This window comes from Trematomus bernacchii, unplaced genomic scaffold (genome assembly GCF_902827165.1).
Source record: "Trematomus bernacchii unplaced genomic scaffold, fTreBer1.1, whole genome shotgun sequence".
NCBI classification, from domain to species: Eukaryota; Metazoa; Chordata; class Actinopteri; order Perciformes; family Nototheniidae; genus Trematomus; species Trematomus bernacchii.
This window is the reverse complement of record NW_022988043.1, coordinates 22,577,339-22,597,831: the sequence shown is the minus strand read 5'-3', so window position 1 is coordinate 22,597,831 and position 20,493 is coordinate 22,577,339. Positions and strand designations below refer to the sequence as shown.

Sequence of the window (20,493 nt, the reverse complement as noted above, 5' to 3'; positions counted from 1 at the left end):
GAAACATTTTCAGAATATGTGATTCAATTACCTTTATCGGTTTTCAAAAATGCAGCTGTTTATTGTTCATAAAAACGTTTTTTTTGTTTCTGTTGTAATCTGTGTAACTGGATGTGATGGCACCAAATTTGAGGCAAAGACAACGTTTTTTGGGTGAACTGGCCCTTTAAGGTTCAGCTCAGACCGGTGTTACTCAGAGATAGGTGTGTGTGTGTTGCACAGTGATTCAGAAAGTCAAACTGTTAATTAAGCCAACAAATGTGTGTGTAGTCCACAATATTAATTAATAATAAAACACACAGTCTTAAACAGCAGGATGGATCACACACACACACACACACACACACACACACACACACACACACACACACACACACACACACACACACACACACACACACACACACACACACACACACACACACACACACACACACACACACACACACACACACACACACACACACACACACACACACACCACACACACACACACACACACACACACACACACACACACACACACACACACACACACACACACACACACACACACACACACACACACACACACACACACACACACACAGCCATCTGTGAGGGGAATATAAATAGGAAACTTTGTCCTTGAGAGAGAGGGGAGTGTGTACAGTGTGTATAAAGTCTAGTGTGTAGTAGTGTGTGTGTGTGTGTGTGTGTTTTACCTGAGGCCATTGCAGATGCTCATAGCAACAGAGGAACCGTCCATGTTCTGAACGTAGCCCTGATAGTGACAGTGGTCCTGCAACACAACAGAGACGTTAGACAGTGTCTCACACACACCAGCAGGCGCCGCTGTGCTCTGCTCTATCAATGTTATGCATTTGTATTCACACCCATTTGCTTTAATAACTGTAACCTTGACATCAAACACAGCTTCTATTTGTTTCAGTGTTTATTTTTGCCTACATAATGTTTGCTTTTATCTGCGGTATAGTCTTTCCATCTTTCCTCAGTATGTATGAGTTTTAAATAAAGGTGCCGAGCAAGACACGTTTTTGCATCTCCTCCAGAGACAAAAACAATACATGGTATTGTGAATATACACACAGTACATCAAATGTTAACATAATATCATATGTTGAGGGTGAGCGTTTGAATGATGTTAAATGTAATGCATCTAAACATGTTCTCTCTACATTCATTTGAAATGTACCCACATACACAAAAACACCTTTCAAAAACACAGTTCCTTTATTTGATGTTTCTATATTTCATTGTTATTTTTATTATATTTTGTTCTAATAATTTGCCATCACTATTGAATTGATATATCTTCTGATACTAATCGTGGGTTTTCTGCCTGTTATAGCACTGTAAAATATTTGTTCTGTTATGTTTCTGTATTTTTAATTTGTGCATGAAAGAATAAACAATACACAATGCCATCTACTTAAACTGTGTACTCCATACAAATGTTATATCACAAAGTTATACTGTTTGACTTTAATAATATGGAAATATGTAACGTAATAATACAGCATAACACAAATGTGCTTCCAGAGACACCACCCGAGTATGTGTGGTGACGAAACTCTACAGATGTGTAGTTGAAATTTGAAGACCGGTGTGGTCAGCAAAGGGTGACAAAAGAAAGGGGAATAAGAAGTGAAAAATGTACAAAAGTGCCCCCCAACCCACTCTTCTGATACATATTGGCGTTGCTGCCGAGCGTACAGCATGATCTGACCCATTTGAAAAAAATATTGTACATTATAAACAATTGTTCATCTTCTTTTTTCTTTAGTGTTTTATTCCAAGAAGAATATTTTTAAATGCTCATTTTCAGGTTCATATTTTTATGTTGTGTCTCTACTGGGACATGTCTCCATGCTTTAAAAGCTCTTTATTTTTATCATACTGCACCTCTTTTCACCCTCTGTCTGAAACCAGAGCCCAGTCTGCTCTGATTGGCTAGCTGGCCGGCTCTGTTGTGATTGGTCAACCGCTTAGAAATGTCCCGCCCCTTAGCCTATCACTTACAATGTGTCAAAGCGCTAGTCAATAGCCATGCAAGTTTTACATAGAAGGTTTCTAATTTCTCTAATTTCCCCCTCCTCGACTCGAATCCTCGGTCCTCAGGTAGTGACCCGGAAATGGATTTCAGCGCGCCATGTTGAAGGACATCTCATTTCTCTAAATGCACATCGAGGACCAAGGATCGAGCATCGAGGAGGCTCTCTGGAGGAGCTATAACTGAGGATACACTGATGGGTCCTCCGCGGATCCTCCACGGAAACAACAGTGATGTTTAAAAGATCGTGACGCACGGCCGGACTGATCTCAGCCAATCACAGCTCTGCATGCATCCCCTGGATATTATGTTATTAACTGCTTTCATCGCGACGCGATGTTTACAGTGAGAACAGCTGTGAGGTCCGTGCAGAAAGCAGAGCAGTGTGTATAATATATATCACTCAGTATAACAGGCCTACATTACTCTCTGTATTTGTATGCTGTAGTTTAGTAGATATCTACAAACAAAGAGTCGATATTTTTCTAAGACCATTTAGTGCTTCACATAATAAAATACACAACGGCTGTAGCCTGATGCTTTAGGAGCTGTAGGTGTGTGTGGTACAGTGTGTAGGTGTGTGTGGTACAGTGTGTAGGTGCGTGTTGTACAGTGTGTAGGTGCGTGTTGTACAGTGTGTAGGTGCGTGTTGTACAGTGTGTAGGTGCGTGTTGTACAGTGTGTAGAGGTGTGTGTGTGTGTGTGTGTGTGTGTGTGTGTGTGTGTGTGTGTGTGTGTGTGTGTGTGTGTGTAGATGCGGCAGACAGACAGGTCTCAGTTGGTTTGGTGTCCTATGCTTACTTTTAATACTGGTAAATAAAACTTTTGGCCCGTAATTTCAATTCCCCATTGTAGCGACCAGAGAGGGGGGGGGGGGGGGTATATTCAGTCTCTGATAGTGTTACGTTATTATGAGAGTGCTCTCATACTTGTTTGAATCTGAAATTGTATATATTTATATAAATATATATGTGTGTATATATGTCCGCATCTGTAGCCTGTTATTGTCTCATTATACCGCACTGTGAATGAATTCAAAGTAAATATATAAGTGGTCATGAACACATCTGTCCATCAGACAGAGTGCTGCTGTGCCTCCTGTCATCATTAATGGACGTCTCTTTAAAATGACCGCTCAGAGGACAGGAGTTCTCATTTCTCTAACCGCCTGCTGCTTCCCCTCCTCGACTCCTCCGCTCGCATCTCCTGTGGGCGGGACTAAGACACGAGGATAGGAGTCGAGGATAGGAATTAGAGAAATGAGAAACCTCTATAGTGATGTCACTATGTAACGGAAGTAAACAAGGGAGTCATTTGGGGGCATGTGAGGCAGTGTGTGAAAGAGACACTCCCTCTGGAGGGAAACCAGGGATTTTAGCCTTTGCAGACTATGTATATGCACAGAAAAATAAACATTTAGAACACTAGAGGAAAGGGAAAACCCCCAAAAGCATAAAAGGGGCACTTTAAATCTGTCATTTTTGAACATATAGCCCAGCCTTAGCCTTGCCAAAATGTATTGCATATGCATTAATTTGGCCAGAGAAATCCAAAAGGAGCTGCCAGCAGGTTCTGAGCTGTGTCTTTCTTTATCATGTATATATGATTGCCATTAAAGTCATGTGTCTCTGCAGCTGACTAACAGAGTGTACAGAGTCCAGAGGCTGCCAATCATTAATGAGGGATCAAATATCAGATCACACGGAGACTGAGAGGGAGGGGAGGGAAAAGCTCGGAATAAAGAGTGCAGTAGGTCAGCAGGCAGGAAATATCAGTACACACACACACACACACACACACACACACACACACACACACACACACACACACACACACACACACACACACACACACACACACACACACACACACACACACACACACACACACACACACACACACACACACACACACACACACACACACACACACACACACACACACACACACACACACACACACACACACACACACACACACACACAAGTCCCATCATGCCTTTCTTTCTGGGAAAAATCTTACTTCAATAAACCGAAATGCTTCAGTCACCATGAGAAGTTCACAGCAAGTGGGTGTAGTTTTAGACGTTTAAGGACATTTGGGTTTCTTTAAAAAAAGTTAATTGTTTTTGTTGCATTTATACTCATACAATATTTTACCTACCTACCTAACTGTTTTAGAGCTGCTGTTACCTCTGTAAATATAAATATTTTATATGTTATACCTTTGGTAACTTTATTTTATGTTTTGATTCTAATTGCGCTTTAACTTGCGTACATGCGTGAATTATCTATATATATTATATGAGCATTGCTGGGAGCCTGTGACACATTAGCCGCTTTCACACCAAGTACTTTGCCGTACTTAGGTGCTTGCCACACAAGGACGAAAATGGTCGTATCTGCTAGTTCACTATCAGATAGATGGTTCGGCCACACGAGGCCGACACGGAAACGCAGAAAACGATAACGATAACGGGTCCCTAGGTGGGTAGATCTGCAAACGAAACGCTCTGGGGGGGCAAACGGCTCCGTGTTTACGCCTATACGATCATGTCCTGATAACGATGACGCAATAGCCCCGCTTCTCCTGCTCAGAGATCAGCTGCTGGGCTCTCAAAGAGGGGGAGGAAAAGAGAGGCTCAGTTTTTTATTATTATATTATTATATAGAGTCGTTATTCATTTGTTTTAAAGCTCAATAAATAACAAAGAAGACCCCTGACCGGCACTTTTCTAATTTTGTCCGGAAGATTTCAACTTTAACGGACATCTTGACTGGCGAAAAAAAATCTAACTGAAACTCTGCTGCACGGTCCCCTCGTCCCTTGGAAGAGGCGGAGAGGTGGGTGTTTGTCATCTGCTGGTGGACTAACCGGAGAGTAGGAGCAAACGCTTTCCTCTGGGAGGGAGAAAAAGAGCCAGAGCGTCCACAGCGGAGAATAAACAGAAGGGCAACCATGGCAACCAATGCGAGGGAAGTCTTCTTCGCTGCTTTTGTGCAGGACTACAGCGCCACTTACAGGCCTGGCATATGTACTACAGCGTCTCCAGCGCTTTCAAGCGGTCTCGTGTGAACGGACACGTTTCTGGTGCCTGTTGCGTGTGGACGGAAGACTTTTTTGATAACGATTGCGGTCCGTTATCGTTTTCGTCCTCGTGTGGCAAGGGCATTAGTGCCCAGCAGTTATTGCCAGCACTTAGTACCCCCATGGAACTAAGTACAGATCGCGTTCACACCGGAATAAGTTCCCTGAGGGAAGATTACGCAAATGAAGCCGCTGACTTCACTTCGTCTTCTTCTGCTTTGGGTTTACTGGCAGGCCGCAAACAACTTCACGGCGTATACTGCCACCCGGAGTCCCCGGCCGGAAGTCCCCGGAGTTGGGGACTGGCTTCAGTAGAAGCTGCTGGGACTCCCAGCAGCTTCTACTGAAGCCTTCCGAGTAAATCGCCAGAACGCCGACACCTCATCACTCCACCGCTCCCATGTTTCTTTTTGTGTTGCCATAAGTTAGTCTCTCTCCGTTGGTGCGTGGGGCTAAAACGGCTGTAGCCTGATTATAGGCTTTAGGAGCTGTAGGTGTGTGTGGTACAGTGTGTAGGTGCGTGTTGTACAGTGTGTAGGTGCGTGTGTGTGTGTGTGTGTGTGTGTGTGTGTGTGTGTGTGTGTGTGTGTGTGTGTGTGTGTGTGTGTGTGTGTGTGTGTGTGTGTAGATGCGGCGGACACATGGGCGTAATTTCCACTGGGGACAGGGGGGACATGTCCCCCCCACTTTTCAAAATCCCATTTGTGTCCCCCCCACTTTTAATTTTTTTTTTTTAATTTTTTTTTTACGCAAGCGGTCATCGTCACCGAGGAGCATCTGTGTGTGTGTGTGGCACGAGCGCATCTTGTGAGAGAGAGATAGAAAGATAGAGAGACAGAGAGAGAGAGACATGGAGAGTTACGGGGGTTGTTGTTAGCATTTGGTGCTAGCTCGGAGCTAATGGAGATTAGTAGCTGTTTCAACAATAAGGAGAGGGAGAGCTCTTTCCTGTCGGACTTTGAGAGACAGAGAGAGAGAGAGAGGGGGAAATAGAGAGAGAGAGACAGAGAGAGAGACAGAGAGAGAGAGACAGAGAGAGAGAGAGACAGAGAGAGAGACTGAGAGAGTTACGTGGGTTGTTGTTAGCATCTGGTGCTAGCTCGGAGCTAACGGAGATTAGAAGCTGTTTCAACAATAAGGAGAGGGAGAGTCCTCTCCTGTCGGACTGAGAGAGATAACGTCAGCTCAGGGAGGTAAAGGACTCTCTGAGTGATTAGGTTGTAAACTTTAGTGTAGTTATCTCAGTGGGTCTCAAACGGTTTGGTCATCTATGTAAACAAATATTTCCATATATGTAATATATAGTTGTATATAAAATAAGTTAAGAAATCCTTCCAATGTGTACTATAGGTCAGTACAAAAATAAAAAACACAGTTTGAAAGGGGAGTGATTAGTCAAATATGCATAAATAAAAAGAAAAAATGCAGACTAGGTAAGATAAAGATAGGAGAGAGGAGTTTATCAATGATTTGTTATTGGTTGTGAGCATATTCTAATGGCTTTTTGATTATTGAAATATATACAGTTCTGTTTCATATGAGTGTTGAGAACTGTATCCATAAATCTCTTAATGTTGCCCTCAAAGTGCACCAGATTGATGCATTCAACTTCAATTTAAAGAAACAAATCTTCCCGGGGTGCATGCCCCCGGACCCCCCTAGAGGATGTCAGGTAATCACAAATAAAACAGGTTCACATGGATAGGATATAGATAAGTGTGCACACTCATTATATACACTACACATTTTTCTTGGATTTGTTAACACTATAGTCCCTAATATATTTGTAGAAAGACAGGAAATGGAATTAAATTGAGAAAATATTTCATTGCGGAGGACCCCCTGTTTTGTGTCCCCCCCACTTCTCAAACCAAAGTTACACCCTTGGGCGGACAGACAGGTCTTAGTTGGTTTGGTGTCCTATGCTTACTTTTAATACTGGTAAATAAAACTTTTGGCCCGTCATTTAAATTCCCCATTGTAGCGACCAGAGAGAGGGGGGGGGGGGATATATCCAGTCTCTGATAGTGTTACGTTATTATGAGAGTGCTCTCATACTTGTTTGAATCTGAAATTGTATATATTTATATAAATATATATGTGTGTATATATGTCCGCATCTGTAGCCTGTTATTGTCTCATTATACCGCACTGTGAATGAATTCAAAGTAAATATATAAGTGGTCATGAACACATCTGTCCATCAGACAGAGTGCTGCTGTGCCTCCTGTCATCATTAATGGACGTCTCTTTAAAATGACTGCTCAGAGGAGAGGAGTTCTCATTTCTCTAACCGCCTGCTGCTTCCCCTCCTCTCTCCTCGGTTCTCGGAAATGAGAAACCTCTATAGTGATGTCACTATGTAACGGAAGTAAACAAGGGAGTCATTTGGAGGCATGTGAGGCAGTGTGTGAAAGAGACACTCCCTCTGGAGGGAAACCAGGGATTTTAGCCTTTGCAGACTATGTATATGCACAGAAAAATAAACATTTAGAACACTAGAGGAAAGGGAAAACCCCCAAAAGCATAAAAGGGGCACTTTAAATCTGTCAACATGTGATAACATTTTTGAACATATAGCCCAGCCTTAGCCTTGCCAAAATGTATTGCATATGCATTAACTTGGCCAGAAAAATCCAAAAGGAGCTGCCAGCAGGTTCTGAGCTGTGTCTTTCTTTATCATGTATATATGATTGCCATTAAAGTCATGTGTCTCTGCAGCTGACTAACAGAGTGTACAGAGTCCAGAGGCTGCCAATCATTAATGAGGGATCAAATATCAGATCACACGGAGACTGAGAGGGAGGGGAGGGAAAAGCTCGGAATAAAGAGTGCAGTAGGTCAGCAGGCAGGAAAGTCCAATCATGCCTTTCTTTCTGGGAAAAATCTTACTTCAATAAACCGAAATGCTTCAGTCACCATGAGAAGTTCACAGCAAGTGGGTGTAGTTTTAGACGTTTAAGGACATTTGGGTTTCTTTAAAAAAAGTTAATTGTTTTTGTTGCATTTATACTCATACAATATTTTACCTACCTACCTAACTGTTTTAGAGCTGCTGTTACCTCTGTAAATATAAATATTTTATATGTTATACCTTTGGTAACTTTATTTTATGTTTTGATTCTAATTGCGCTTTAACTTGCGTACATGCGTGAATTATCTATATATATTATATGAGCATTGCTGGGAGCCTGTGACACATTAGCCGCTTTCACACCAAGTACTTTGCCGTACTTAGGTGCTTGCCACACAAGGACGAAAATGGTCGTATCTGCTAGTTCACTATCAGATAGATGGTTCGGCCACACGAGGCCGACACGGAAACGCAGAAAACGATAACGATAACGGGTCCCTAGGTGGGTAGATCTGCAAACGAAACGCTCTGGGGGGGCAAACGGCTCCGTGTTTACGCCTATACGATCATGTCCTGATAACGATGACGCAATAGCCCCGCTTCTCCTGCTCAGAGATCAGCTGCTGGGCTCTCAAAAGAGGGGGAGGAAAAGAGAGGCTCAGTTTTTTATTATTATATTATTATATAGAGTCGTTATTCATTTGTTTTAAAGCTCAATAAATAACAAAGAAGACCCCTGACCGGCACTTTTCTAATTTTGTCCGGAAGATTTCAACTTTAACGGACATCTTGACTGGCGAAAAAAAATCTAACTGAAACTCTGCTGCACGGTCCCCTCGTCCCTTGGAAGAGGCGGAGAGGTGGGTGTTTGTCATCTGCTGGTGGACTAACCGGAGAGTAGGAGCAAACGCTTTCCTCTGGGAGGGAGAAAAAGAGCCAGAGCGTCCACAGCGGAGAATAAACAGAAGGGCAACCATGGCAACCAATGCGAGGGAAGTCTTCTTCGCTGCTTTTGTGCAGGACTACAGCGCCACTTACAGGCCTGGCATATGTACTACAGCGTCTCCAGCGCTTTCAAGCGGTCTCGTGTGAACGGACACGTTTCTGGTGCCTGTTGCGTGTGGACGGAAGACTTTTTTGATAACGATTGCGGTCCGTTATCGTTTTCGTCCTCGTGTGGCAAGGGCATTAGTGCCCAGCAGTTATTGCCAGCACTTAGTACCCCCATGGAACTAAGTACAGATCGCGTTCACACCGGAATAAGTTCCCTGAGGGAAGATTACGCAAATGAAGCCGCTGACTTCACTTCGTCTTCTTCTGCTTTGGGTTTACTGGCAGGCCGCAAACAACTTCACGGCGTATACTGCCACCCGGAGTCCCCGGCCGGAAGTCCCCGGAGTTGGGGACTGGCTTCAGTAGAAGCTGCTGGGACTCCCAGCAGCTTCTACTGAAGCCTTCAGAGTAAATCGCCAGAACGCCGACACCTCCTCATCACTCCACCGCTCCCATGTTTCTTTTTGTGTTGCCATAAGTTAGTCTCTCTCCGTTGGTGCGTGGGGCTAATGCTAATGCTAATAATGCTAATGCCAGCAAATACAAATACAAAACCTTTCAGTTTAAGTTTTGTTCCTCACTTAGTGAGCGATTTTTTTGAGGCGACGTTCTCTTTATACATCCAGGACGCAGTCGCGCAGAGCTACGTCAATGTGGACGTGGTTAAATCTGAACTTTGAAAAATTCTAAACACAAGCAGGTCCAGTAGTTTAGAGAGTCTTGACTGTATTAGTCTGTTTTATGCTTGTTTTCCTGATCCCTGTTAGTCAATTTCATGCATGACTCTGCTGACTCATACTTCTCTGATGTCAGCTTCCTGTACTAGATTATTATCTGCAGCTCTGAGTGGACGCATCAAAAGGTCCTATCACTTCACGGGTGCTTAGATGTTGAGATGAGTGAGTGAGTGAGTGAGTGAGTGAGTGAGTGAGTGAGTGAGTGAGTGAGTAAGTGTGTAGTAGGGATGTGCATCTCCATCACTGAGGCCAATGCGATGTGCATCTCGATACGTTGCCAACGATACGATACATTAACGATACATTTGAAGCACCAGGCGATGCAATACGATACGATTCAGCCCTGTTGCGATACAGTTCGATACGATTTGATTCAACATTATGCGATTCGGGGCGATACGATGCGATTCAACACAATGCAAAATAATGATACAATTCAATATGGTACGACAGAGGATTTTTGTTGTATTCCTTATATGCAGCAAATCATACATTAACAAAAAAGTGCTTTACATATTTGGTTCTCTCTACTAGTACTGCACATCCCATTATGCTGTTTCTTTTTTACCTTAAAAAAACAAACAGGCCTTTTCACAAGTGTAGTAGTGTTCTCTGTCTCCAGAGTACAGTTCAATGTTATAACACCTCACAGTTAAACAATTTAAGGATGCATTGCCCAGGATTAACAATGTGCAAATAACAACTACCAAAGTGCAATGCCCATACAGCTGCCAGCCTGATGTGCTTAACACTCATCCATAGGCTAACTCACCAGTGAGCAGAAAGCAGTGGTTTCTATTTGAACAATAAAGAATACAAATAACCTTTCACAAACAGGTATAACTGCTTACAATTGTAAGGAAGACATTTAAACTATTATTGGCAGTCACAGTCTGCTGTAAACTAAACACCACTCTCTATAACACCTCACTGAGTGATTTCACTCATATGTCTAACTTTCAGGTTTCTCTTTTCAGCCGCAGACCCCATGTCGCCTCTTTATGTGCGTCGCTAAGTTCCTCGTACTACTTGTGTACTTTAAAGCGACACGGCATCGTTTACAATTTGCGAGTGATTTTTCAAGTTGTCCTTCTTTCTTGTAAAATCCGAAGTGTTGCCAAACGTTTGATTTGTAGGTATTTTTCGGTGCGCTGTGTTTCTCTTTCTCCTCGACTTCCATGTTTGTTGATAACTGAGACTCTCGGCCTCCGCAGTGGTGAAGCAAAGATCAAAGATCGTCTCTGCTGAGTGCTGACAGGATGAGGGGATATTATATGAATGAATCGTTTTTTTACCGATGCAAAGACGCTACAATCGATGCATCGCGAGTTCAACCCAAACTGTAGCCGATGTGCACTCTTTCAACCGGTGCACTCGCATTTTGAACGTTTATGCCGGTGCACCGATGCGAATCGGTGAATCTTAACATCCCTAGTGTGTACCTGTACAGGAGGTCTGGATGTGATGAGTGATCCGTTCTGACTGTAGGTGACCACAGTGAAGTCTGCGGGAAGCAGCAGTCTGAAAAGATGGAAAAGATCCATTCATTTACAAATATTGTCTTTATTATAACAACATATACATATTCAGATCAGCAGGAAGATGTCAGGTTGTGGTTCCTCGGGTCTTATTATAAATAAAAGATGATTAGGAAGTTATCTCTGCACAACAATCTCACATGTTTCCGACAAAAAAGAACGAGAATATGATTGTATTTTTTCACTCAAGGAATGAAGTAGCCAATCTTAACATTTTAGTCAAATATGTTTAACTTCTTTTAATTGTTCCAAATCTTTCAAAGGAATTCCATGGCAACATTGCTTGATAATTCATTGCTCTCTTTATTGAAGCAGTTCTAAATAGGGTTAATTAACATGAGGCTGTTGTTCTCTTTGTTGACACAAACTGTCTTCATCAACATCTGAGAAATAATGTGAGGAATAATTGTTTTGATTCAACACCACAGATGGCAAAAGCATGAATAAACTGCCATAAAGTAACTTTACAACAAATCTAAAGTCACCTCTTTGCCACTGAAAACCCCCCTTGCAAGTGTAAGATTTGGCTGTGTGTGTAGAGTTCCTCTGATGTTTATTTTGTTTTACTGGGAGCTGAATGATCCAAAGGCAATAGTCACCAACCAGTCTAACAGTCTACGGACTATACAGTCCATCATTGGTAGAGCTTTGAGACTTTCCCCGTACCTCCCGAAAAAGAATAGGAAAAAGCATACAGAAATGCATTATTCCTTATTAATGTTTGATATTACAAACCACTCCCTCTCTGTTTCTCTTGACTCAGCCATTGTTTTTCTTTTCAGCGTAGCAAAGCATATCCATCAATTGAGTTCCTTCCTTTATTTGAAAGCATATAACAGTGTTAACATGGTAGTTTTACTGAGGTACCACCTTGTACAATGTGCTTTGGCAATACTGTGTTTTTGATATGATCATGCCAACACAGATGCATTGAATTGAAGTGAGATAAAAGAAGATAACTTAGAAATGAAGGTATGTCGTACAATTCTTAAATCAATACAGCTTATCTTATATGCTAGTAACATTGTGTTCTTGGATGCAACAAATAGAAAGTTTAACCGATGGATTTCATGTAATTCAACTAAAATTAGCCTAAATATAATGCATTATTTTTGGACGGGCAGTCTGGCCTGTATTTTTCCTTCAATGCGATAAGTACATCTTGCCTTTCCCCAAGGTTGAGATATATATTTTTTTTAAAGTTGGTGATCACTGTCCTAGGACATTTCCTAATCTTCATAGACGAATGGACACAGTGAGTCGTTTAAAAAAAAAAAAAAACACTCAACAAAGCTGTTAAAGTGAAAAGAATCTGTGTTTTTGACTGCACTGGGTAGAGGGGCTGCTAGCCGAGCTACCGCTAACAATAGCTCAGCTTATTTGATCTGACTTTAAGTCCAAATGTCCAATTAATTAAGATACATTTATATGATTAAAAACAAACAAGATCAAAACGTTTATTGTACTGTAACAACGTGGTTTGATACTCTATCAAAAAAAAAACATTTACCAATCTTGATGCTTGAAAATGGTTGGAAACATGGTAATCATGTTAATATATTTGTACTTCTATCGCCTTGTTATTGTTGGTCACCTTGCATGCGGTTTTTTCTTTACATATTGATGTATCTATTATTTAAAAAAATAGAAAACTCTAAATGGATTTGATCCAGCCTCAGTTGGCATGTTGCTGCAGACATTGGTCCTTCGGATGAACGTCAGCAGACTTTTATCGCACAGCTTCCTGATTCAGACTCTGGAGTTTATCACAGTTTGTTCACAACAGTGAGATAGTGAGAGAGAGGAGCGCTGAGGGACGCTGACAATCAGTCGTGTTGATGTAAACAGAAAGCAGATTTAACAATATCAGAGAGCACCGTCTTCTTCTGTCCACACAGTTCAGATCCAAACTGATGATGAACATCATTGGACATTGGGGGGAAAAAAAGTGCTATATCGTTATTGATAATGAATTGTTGTTTTGCACTCCTGATCCCATATTGTGAACTTACTCATTTATTTGTACTTTTAAAAATAATTTAATTTTTTTAATGTTTACATTAAAGGTGGGGTAGGTAATTTTGGAGAAACCAGCTCGAGTGCGCTAGAATTTGAAAATACACAGCCGGAATAAATCTGCCACTTCCTTACAGAGCCCCTCCTCCAACACACACGAACGTGCACATGACCAATGAGGGCACGAGATAAGTTTGTGCACAGATGGAAGGCTGACAGGCAGGTAGGCCATCCAGTTATTTTAGCCGGGCCGGCTAAAATGATTGGTCGTGCTTTTTACAGTATTACGGCTTCCACAGATGACATTTCTTTATGGATTTGTTGTCAAAGCACTTAAGATATTCATTGCTATCGGGATGTTAAGAGCATTCCATGGAATATAACAAAAAGTGTACCTCGAGCCGGTTTCTCAAACTACCCTACCTTTAACACCTTTCACATATTATTTATTTATATGTACATGTAAGTGTTTATGGAATCAATTTTGTTTATATCCAACTAAATCACATTCTCTCTAGAATTACAACAAATAAGATGGTGATGTTTATTTACGCATTTTTCAATCAAAATCAAAAACTAAAATAAATATGATCAGCTGTGTTTCTACTTTCTGTTCTGCTGCTGACATCATTGTCTGATGGATCTGATTGGCCGTTGTGAGGTGTCTGATGTGATGTCATCAGACTATATAATAAAGTGTCGTTGTTCACACTTAGATTCGATTAATTAAAGAACATACACAACGTTAGACGCACTACATTCATTCCTATTCCCTTTTTAAGAATTTCAATGATATTCTGTGTTCTAATTATGCATGTGCGTCCAATATTTTGTTACAAGACATAAAGAAATACTTCATTATATATCTGTCATATTCCAAGTACTTCATTAATCTGGGATTCAGTTTAAAGTTTTTGGAAAGGCTAGTTAGATGAGGTTGGGTCAAGACTATTTTGTCATAATACTTATTTGAAGTTGAAGAATCTGTTAGATACTAATCTGTTTTGCAGTAACAATGATACATGAGACACATAAGTAATAGAGTACATCACTACATCACTTACTCATTCCTCTCCAGATGAACAACATGATCGTTTCCACCTACACCGATGACATAGGAGACCTGGAGACAGAAAGAAAATATGTATTAGTTTATTTGACACACCTAGTGATACAAATGCATATTTACAAAAGCATTTTTTCTGTGGTAAAATCAATGCACAAATACTGAAATCCATCAATTAACACGGTTAAAGGTGAAATGAGCAGGATTGTCCTAAAAACATATAATCCCCCTCAATCTACACTTTGACCCACAAGAAGTGTGAGGGGGGGTATTTCAGAGACCCTGCAGCCCCCTGCCTGCACTTTTTTTTGTGTTCCTTTATTATTCTGTGTTGGGGGCGTTTCTGTGCGTCAACCTCTGTAGGTGTAGCACAGACAAAGCTTCCAAGACTCCTTCACTGTGAATGGAGCCCAGGTACCACTCAACAAAAACACATCTGTTTGATATCCTGGTTCCAAAATGGTGGAACGAGCTCCCCATTAATATCAGGACAGCAGAGAGTCTACACACATACCGTTGCGGACTGAAAACTCACCTGTTTCCACTGCATCTTTGCTACAAAAACCCTAACCCATTTCAAAAAGATCTCTTATGTACGTAGCACTTAAAAGGATTTGGATTTAAGTGAAGCTAATGCAGTCACACTTAATCTGGGTTGGCTTATAGATAAGAAATGTACCTGGATGATTCTTGCTTTTGAGTTTGTTTCTTCATGGTTAAATGCACTTATTGTAAGATATGTTGGATAAAGGTATCAAATAAAAGAAGACAAGAATGATCTGAGGTTGCTAGGTGCCAACTTCGAACGTCTTTTCTTACATCGGCCTTTGTCAAATCTTACTCGTACTGCCTTTACGTTTTTTTCTTTATGCCAGCTAAAGTCCAAAAAACTAGGGAAAAACTAAACTCCAAGGTCACCTGAGCCTCTGACTCACCTCCCAGATTTCTGCTACTCTGTGAGTGTGTGTGCCTGCATGAGTGTTTGTGTGCAGGAACTACCAGCAGGTATTTGATTACTGCAGTGGTGATATCTCACACTCACAAACACACACTCACAAACACACACTCACAAACACACACAAACAGGTGGTGTTTAAGGTGAATGAGGACAGGAAGTCAGCAGTGGACTACATCATCCAGCTGGCAACTGCAGCTCCTCTGTGCTCTACACACAGCGGGGTTCAAAGGTCAACAGAGGACAAGGCAAAGCTAGAGTAGGAGGATTCGTCCAACACTCCCCATGTCAACAGAGATTTCCCAGGTTTCTCGTTATGTTTCTGCTTTAAACAATATCCTTTTTCATGTTCAACTGAAGTAATATCTTTAATGTTACTATGGCATCTTTTTATTGCTTTTACAGCACACCAAATTGTTCAGGGTTTAAATGTAGCTTTATCTTTTTGAATATCATAAAACTACACAATCAATCAACATATCTCCTTATAGCAAGAAATGTTTTTCATTATAACCACATGCCAAACTTTGTTATGTAAACAACAACAATGTTTTAATAGGGGACTGCACAACATTGAGATATAATGTGAAAAAACAAAACCATGAACATTTCCAGGACATGTTTAGCTTAGCACAAATATGGTATGCATGGGGAAACTGTTAGCCTAGCATAATCAAAAGTATGTTTGGTATATTATGAGTAAGTATATTTACACACCTATTACATGCTACACAAAAATGTGCTTGACACGGAGGTTTGGCTAAAAACATTCATTCATTGTGATTGCCTTCATGGTTGTTGTCAAAGACTTAAAAGAGATATCTTGGTTTTGCATATTTTCCAGTTTCAGATTACCTAAATATAGCAAAACACATAGCCTAATGTGACTTTTAACTCTACTTGTTTTTCCTAAAATCAGGAATATATAGGAGTCTGAAGCTTATTAAGACACAACCTTCTATTTTAAAATCAGAGCACACGGGGCTCACAGGGAGGGGGGGGGGGGGGGGGGGGGGGGGGGGGGGGCAGGAGCTCCAACAAGCCGTTTAGGACGGAGAGTGAATACACATACTATACAGAGATGCTGTATGAGAAACCAACGTCATTTTGGAACATTGCACAATATAAATCTATTCTAGTAGACCTCAACAATGGAAATATGATCAGTAGAAATGGCCATGACATGGGACCTTTAAATATAATGGAACATGGCCCACACCTGAAACTTGCGCTTGACTTATAATGTTCTTCTTAAATATATGTTACAATATATATTACACAGCAGTATTCATGTGTCGGTAAGCCCACTTTTCACATAAATTCATTCCATTAAAGTTTAAAACATTTTCTAACAAATCTAAAGAAGCCAAATAACTTATTTGCAACAAGCTTGAAATATACCCTTCCCATTTCCCCTTATTATAAGCAATCTGAGGCTTCTGTTTTAAGGGATGAGCTGCCAACACTTTTTGTAACAGAATAAATGAAACCCTATGGAGAGCTGTGATATCAAGCATTTTTACCTGCATTTGATTGTGCTAATTTATAACTTAACTTATATATACCTCAATACCTCACCTCTAGTGGGGGGCCCAGCCCTTCGTCTGTTTTTCTGTATGTGGCCCCCATATCCTTGAAATGTTTGCTTCCAACTATACTATATTGTATTAAAAACAGTATATAAAGTGTTCATGGACTGCTAATAAATGCTACATAAGCAGTTACAAATAAAAGATTAGGTGTGTTTAAAGACTGAATTGTTCAGGTGGTATTTGTTGCATGTAAAGAAAGAAAGAAACATGGCTGCGGGCTGAATACACACACACACACACCCACACAAACACAATGGCCCACAATATACTTGTACAAGGCGTCACTCACTCTGACATTCCACCAGAGTGTGTTACTGGGTGTTTCTGGGTTTTAAGGTAGTCCAGCAACAACTGAGCTGCAGTGTTGAGTAGAGGATTGACAGGTCCACCTTTACACAGCTGAATCAGTACTTATTACTCAGATTTCTGTCGTGGAAACATTGTTCCACTTCAACCAGCATATGGTTAATACACCATTTCTTAAAACCCTTCTTAGATATGTAATGTTGAAGATGTATATTTGTGGAGGTAAGTGATTTACTGGTACACACGCTTTCATATTTTTTCATTAAAATAGGGTAAACCAAGAATTTACTATTACTCCAATGGTAGCAAGAAGGCAGGTAAAAGGCACTGGCATCTTAGTTATGGTGTTGCTAAACGCGTGCACCGTCTACCTACACTCATCAAGTCTTGTCATGTACTTGTCTCATTTGAGAAAAACTAAGATTTCTCCAAGAATTCAAGGTGAATTATTCCTGTAAGGTTTAGTCGGTTATCTTGTTTTATTTTATCATGATTAATTACTTTTATATTTATTCTGTGATCGGTTTTAAAGGGGCCCTGTTTTGCTTTTTGGGGTTTTCCCTCTCCTGTAGTGTGTTCTATAGGTTTGTGTGCATGTAAATGGTCTGCAAAGGCTAAAATCCCTGTGTTCCCTCCAGAAGGAGTTTCTCTCCCAAACACCTGCCTGAAATGCCTCCATTGGACTCCTTTGTTTACTTCTGTAACATAGTGACATCAGTGTGTAACACTGGCGCTTCTATTGGCTAGTGCTCCAACACATTGCACGTGGCTGAGGAGCGTGACATCTCTAATCACAACAGAGCCAGCCAGCTAACCAATCAGAGTATTATTATTATTATTATTATTATTATTATTATTATTATTAATCAAAAGTGGAGTAGAATCATAATAAGCCTTTTAGGCTTCTAGCCTCCATTTTATTTGCTGTTAATATTTATTTGATTTTGTTTGTGTTTTTCTTGCGTTATAATAATATTTATTTCTCAAACAACTTATCAATAATTATTTAAAATACCTTTAAAAAGTGTTTCATTGTGTTGTGTAAAGTGATTTAACAGTTAGTACAAACAGTTTTGCTTAAAGTGAAATGAGATAATGAGTTGCTGACACAGCAGGGGGGGCGGGGGAGGGGGGGCACAGACAGGAAGTGGACATGACAAGTCAGCTTCTCCTTTGCTGACTTTGTTTCCTAAAGGCTCACACAGCAACTACAAGGTGATGAACACAAACTAGAGGAACAGAATGAAAGCAAATCACTACAATAGTGAAAGCTCAGTACCTGATGGGGGGGTCTTCCATTTAGGTCCCGCCTCAGCCTGCCTCCTATTGGTCGAGGGACAGTCAGATGATAGGAGGAGAGATGTTCTGTCTGCTGAGTCTCTGCAGGAGGGAACAGAAAGTCAGTGAACATGGAAAGCAGCTGAAAATAAACTGTCAGATAAAGGGTGTAAAGAGAGTAAATATCTCCCCATAAAATGTTGTGACGAATACATAGAAAGTCTGTCAATTATAATAACTTCACAACTATACCAGAGACGCCATTTTTTTATACAACTTTAACTTTGTGTCTTTTGTGCGACTTTTGAAAGCAGTTTGTGGTAGTGGTTTCACTTCCTGTAAGTTGTTGTGTTAATCTGTAGGAAACTAAGTCATGAGTCTGTGACATGGATGTACAAAGAATACTGGTCACAGTGATAGAAGCAGGGCCTCGTTCAAGTTGCTCAGGGGTGCATGAGGCCATAATGCCTCGAGTTCCAAGGGCAGCCCAATTTAGAGATCATTTGTGTCCAATTCAATTCCTTGCCTAAAGATTTGCACATGGTTGGTCAGGACATCCAGGTAGCGCTTTAAACATTTTTATTTTTTCATGCAGAGACAGTATGAGTAAATATGAACCTGAAGATGAGCATAATATGTCATTTTAAATAGAATTTTCTGAACATCTAAAATGTAACATCGTAATAAGACATTCTTCCCTCTTTCTAATCCCTGTTACATAAATGATGTGTTCCAGCTCTGCCAGCTTAGCTGCTGTTTGTTTGTCTCAGATGAATGAAGCCTTTGTGATTGTGTAGCTGTGTGTTTTCATGTGTGTTTGTGCGACCCTTTATTTTAGAGTACTTCTGTTCGGTCGTTCAATTCTCAGTAACATTTGTCTGTCTGTGTTTATGAGTGTGTCTCCTGGTCTGCCTGCCTGTCTGTCTTTCTATCTCTCTCTGGCTATTTTTTATATATTGTGTCTGCCTCTTTATATATAATAGTTTTTAACTATTTCTTAAACGTGGATACAACTACAGCTGCAGATAGCAGTAGTTATAATCACGTTTAAGAAATAGTTCAACACTAAAGCAGAGTAGAGATCACGTCTGGATACACTGGTTGTTTACGAAAGAAAGATTTACAGCACATAACTCCCTCGAAAACCACAAACCGTTTTGTTATTTTCCATTCGACCGTCTCTCAGTGGCAGACAGACCTGTCACCTCAGCCTCCACCCACTCGACCTCCCTCACACCCTCTGTCAAACTGCTTCTTTCTACTTTTTCTCTCAGTTTTCTTAAAAAGAGGTCACTTGAGGTTATCCTGAGGCTTTAGACCACTGATCTTATAAACTCACACCAGCAGCAAAACCTGCAGACACTCTATGGTGTATTTTTGCTTTTTACAAGATCTTTCTATATACACACATTCTCAAAGATCAGAATGTAATCAAATTATTTTCTACATTAGTGTGTATGTGAAATAAATGCTGCTATATTTGTTTGATTGTTATTTGTTGTCTTCCAGTTGTATATAGATCTCTGCTGGTCTGACACTCCAGTAAAGGGGCTCTACTCTGCTCATTCTCAGTTTCATGTAGTGTCTCTACTGGGACATGTCTCCATGCTTTAATGTTCAAAAAGCTCTTTATTTGCCTCATACTGCCTGTTCTGCAGCACCTCTTTTCACCCTCTGCCTGAAACCAGAGCCCAGTCTGCTCTGATTGGTTAGCTCTGTTGTGAATGGTCAACAACTTAGAGATGTCCCGCCCCTTAGCCACGTACAAGATTTTGCAGCACTAGCCAATAGAAGCACGAGTGTTAGATAGTGATGTCATTATGTTACACAAGTAAACAAAGAGGCGTTTCAGGGAGTGGGGGAGTGTGTGGGAGAGAAACTCCCTCTGGAGGGAACACAGGGATTTTAGCCTTTGCAGACCACTAAAACCTATAAGGTCCGGACACACCAAGCTGACA

General features: G+C 40.8%; 1 protein-coding gene across 2 annotated transcripts in view; it reads right to left on the bottom strand.

Moving 5' to 3' along the window:
* adam9 (ADAM metallopeptidase domain 9) overlaps positions 1-20,493 on the bottom strand; it is a 57,092-nt gene that overhangs the window by 28,243 nt on the left and 8,356 nt on the right. For both annotated transcript variants that reach the window (XM_034117720.1, XM_034117722.1), the window contains exons 2-5: positions 18,537-18,637; positions 14,403-14,461; positions 11,227-11,305; positions 705-781 (exon numbers count right to left, since the gene is read on the bottom strand). In XM_034117720.1, coding sequence (XP_033973611.1) covers positions 705-781; positions 11,227-11,305; positions 14,403-14,461; positions 18,537-18,637 — 316 coding nt within the window. The remainder of the gene's footprint in view (positions 1-704; positions 782-11,226; positions 11,306-14,402; positions 14,462-18,536; positions 18,638-20,493) is intronic.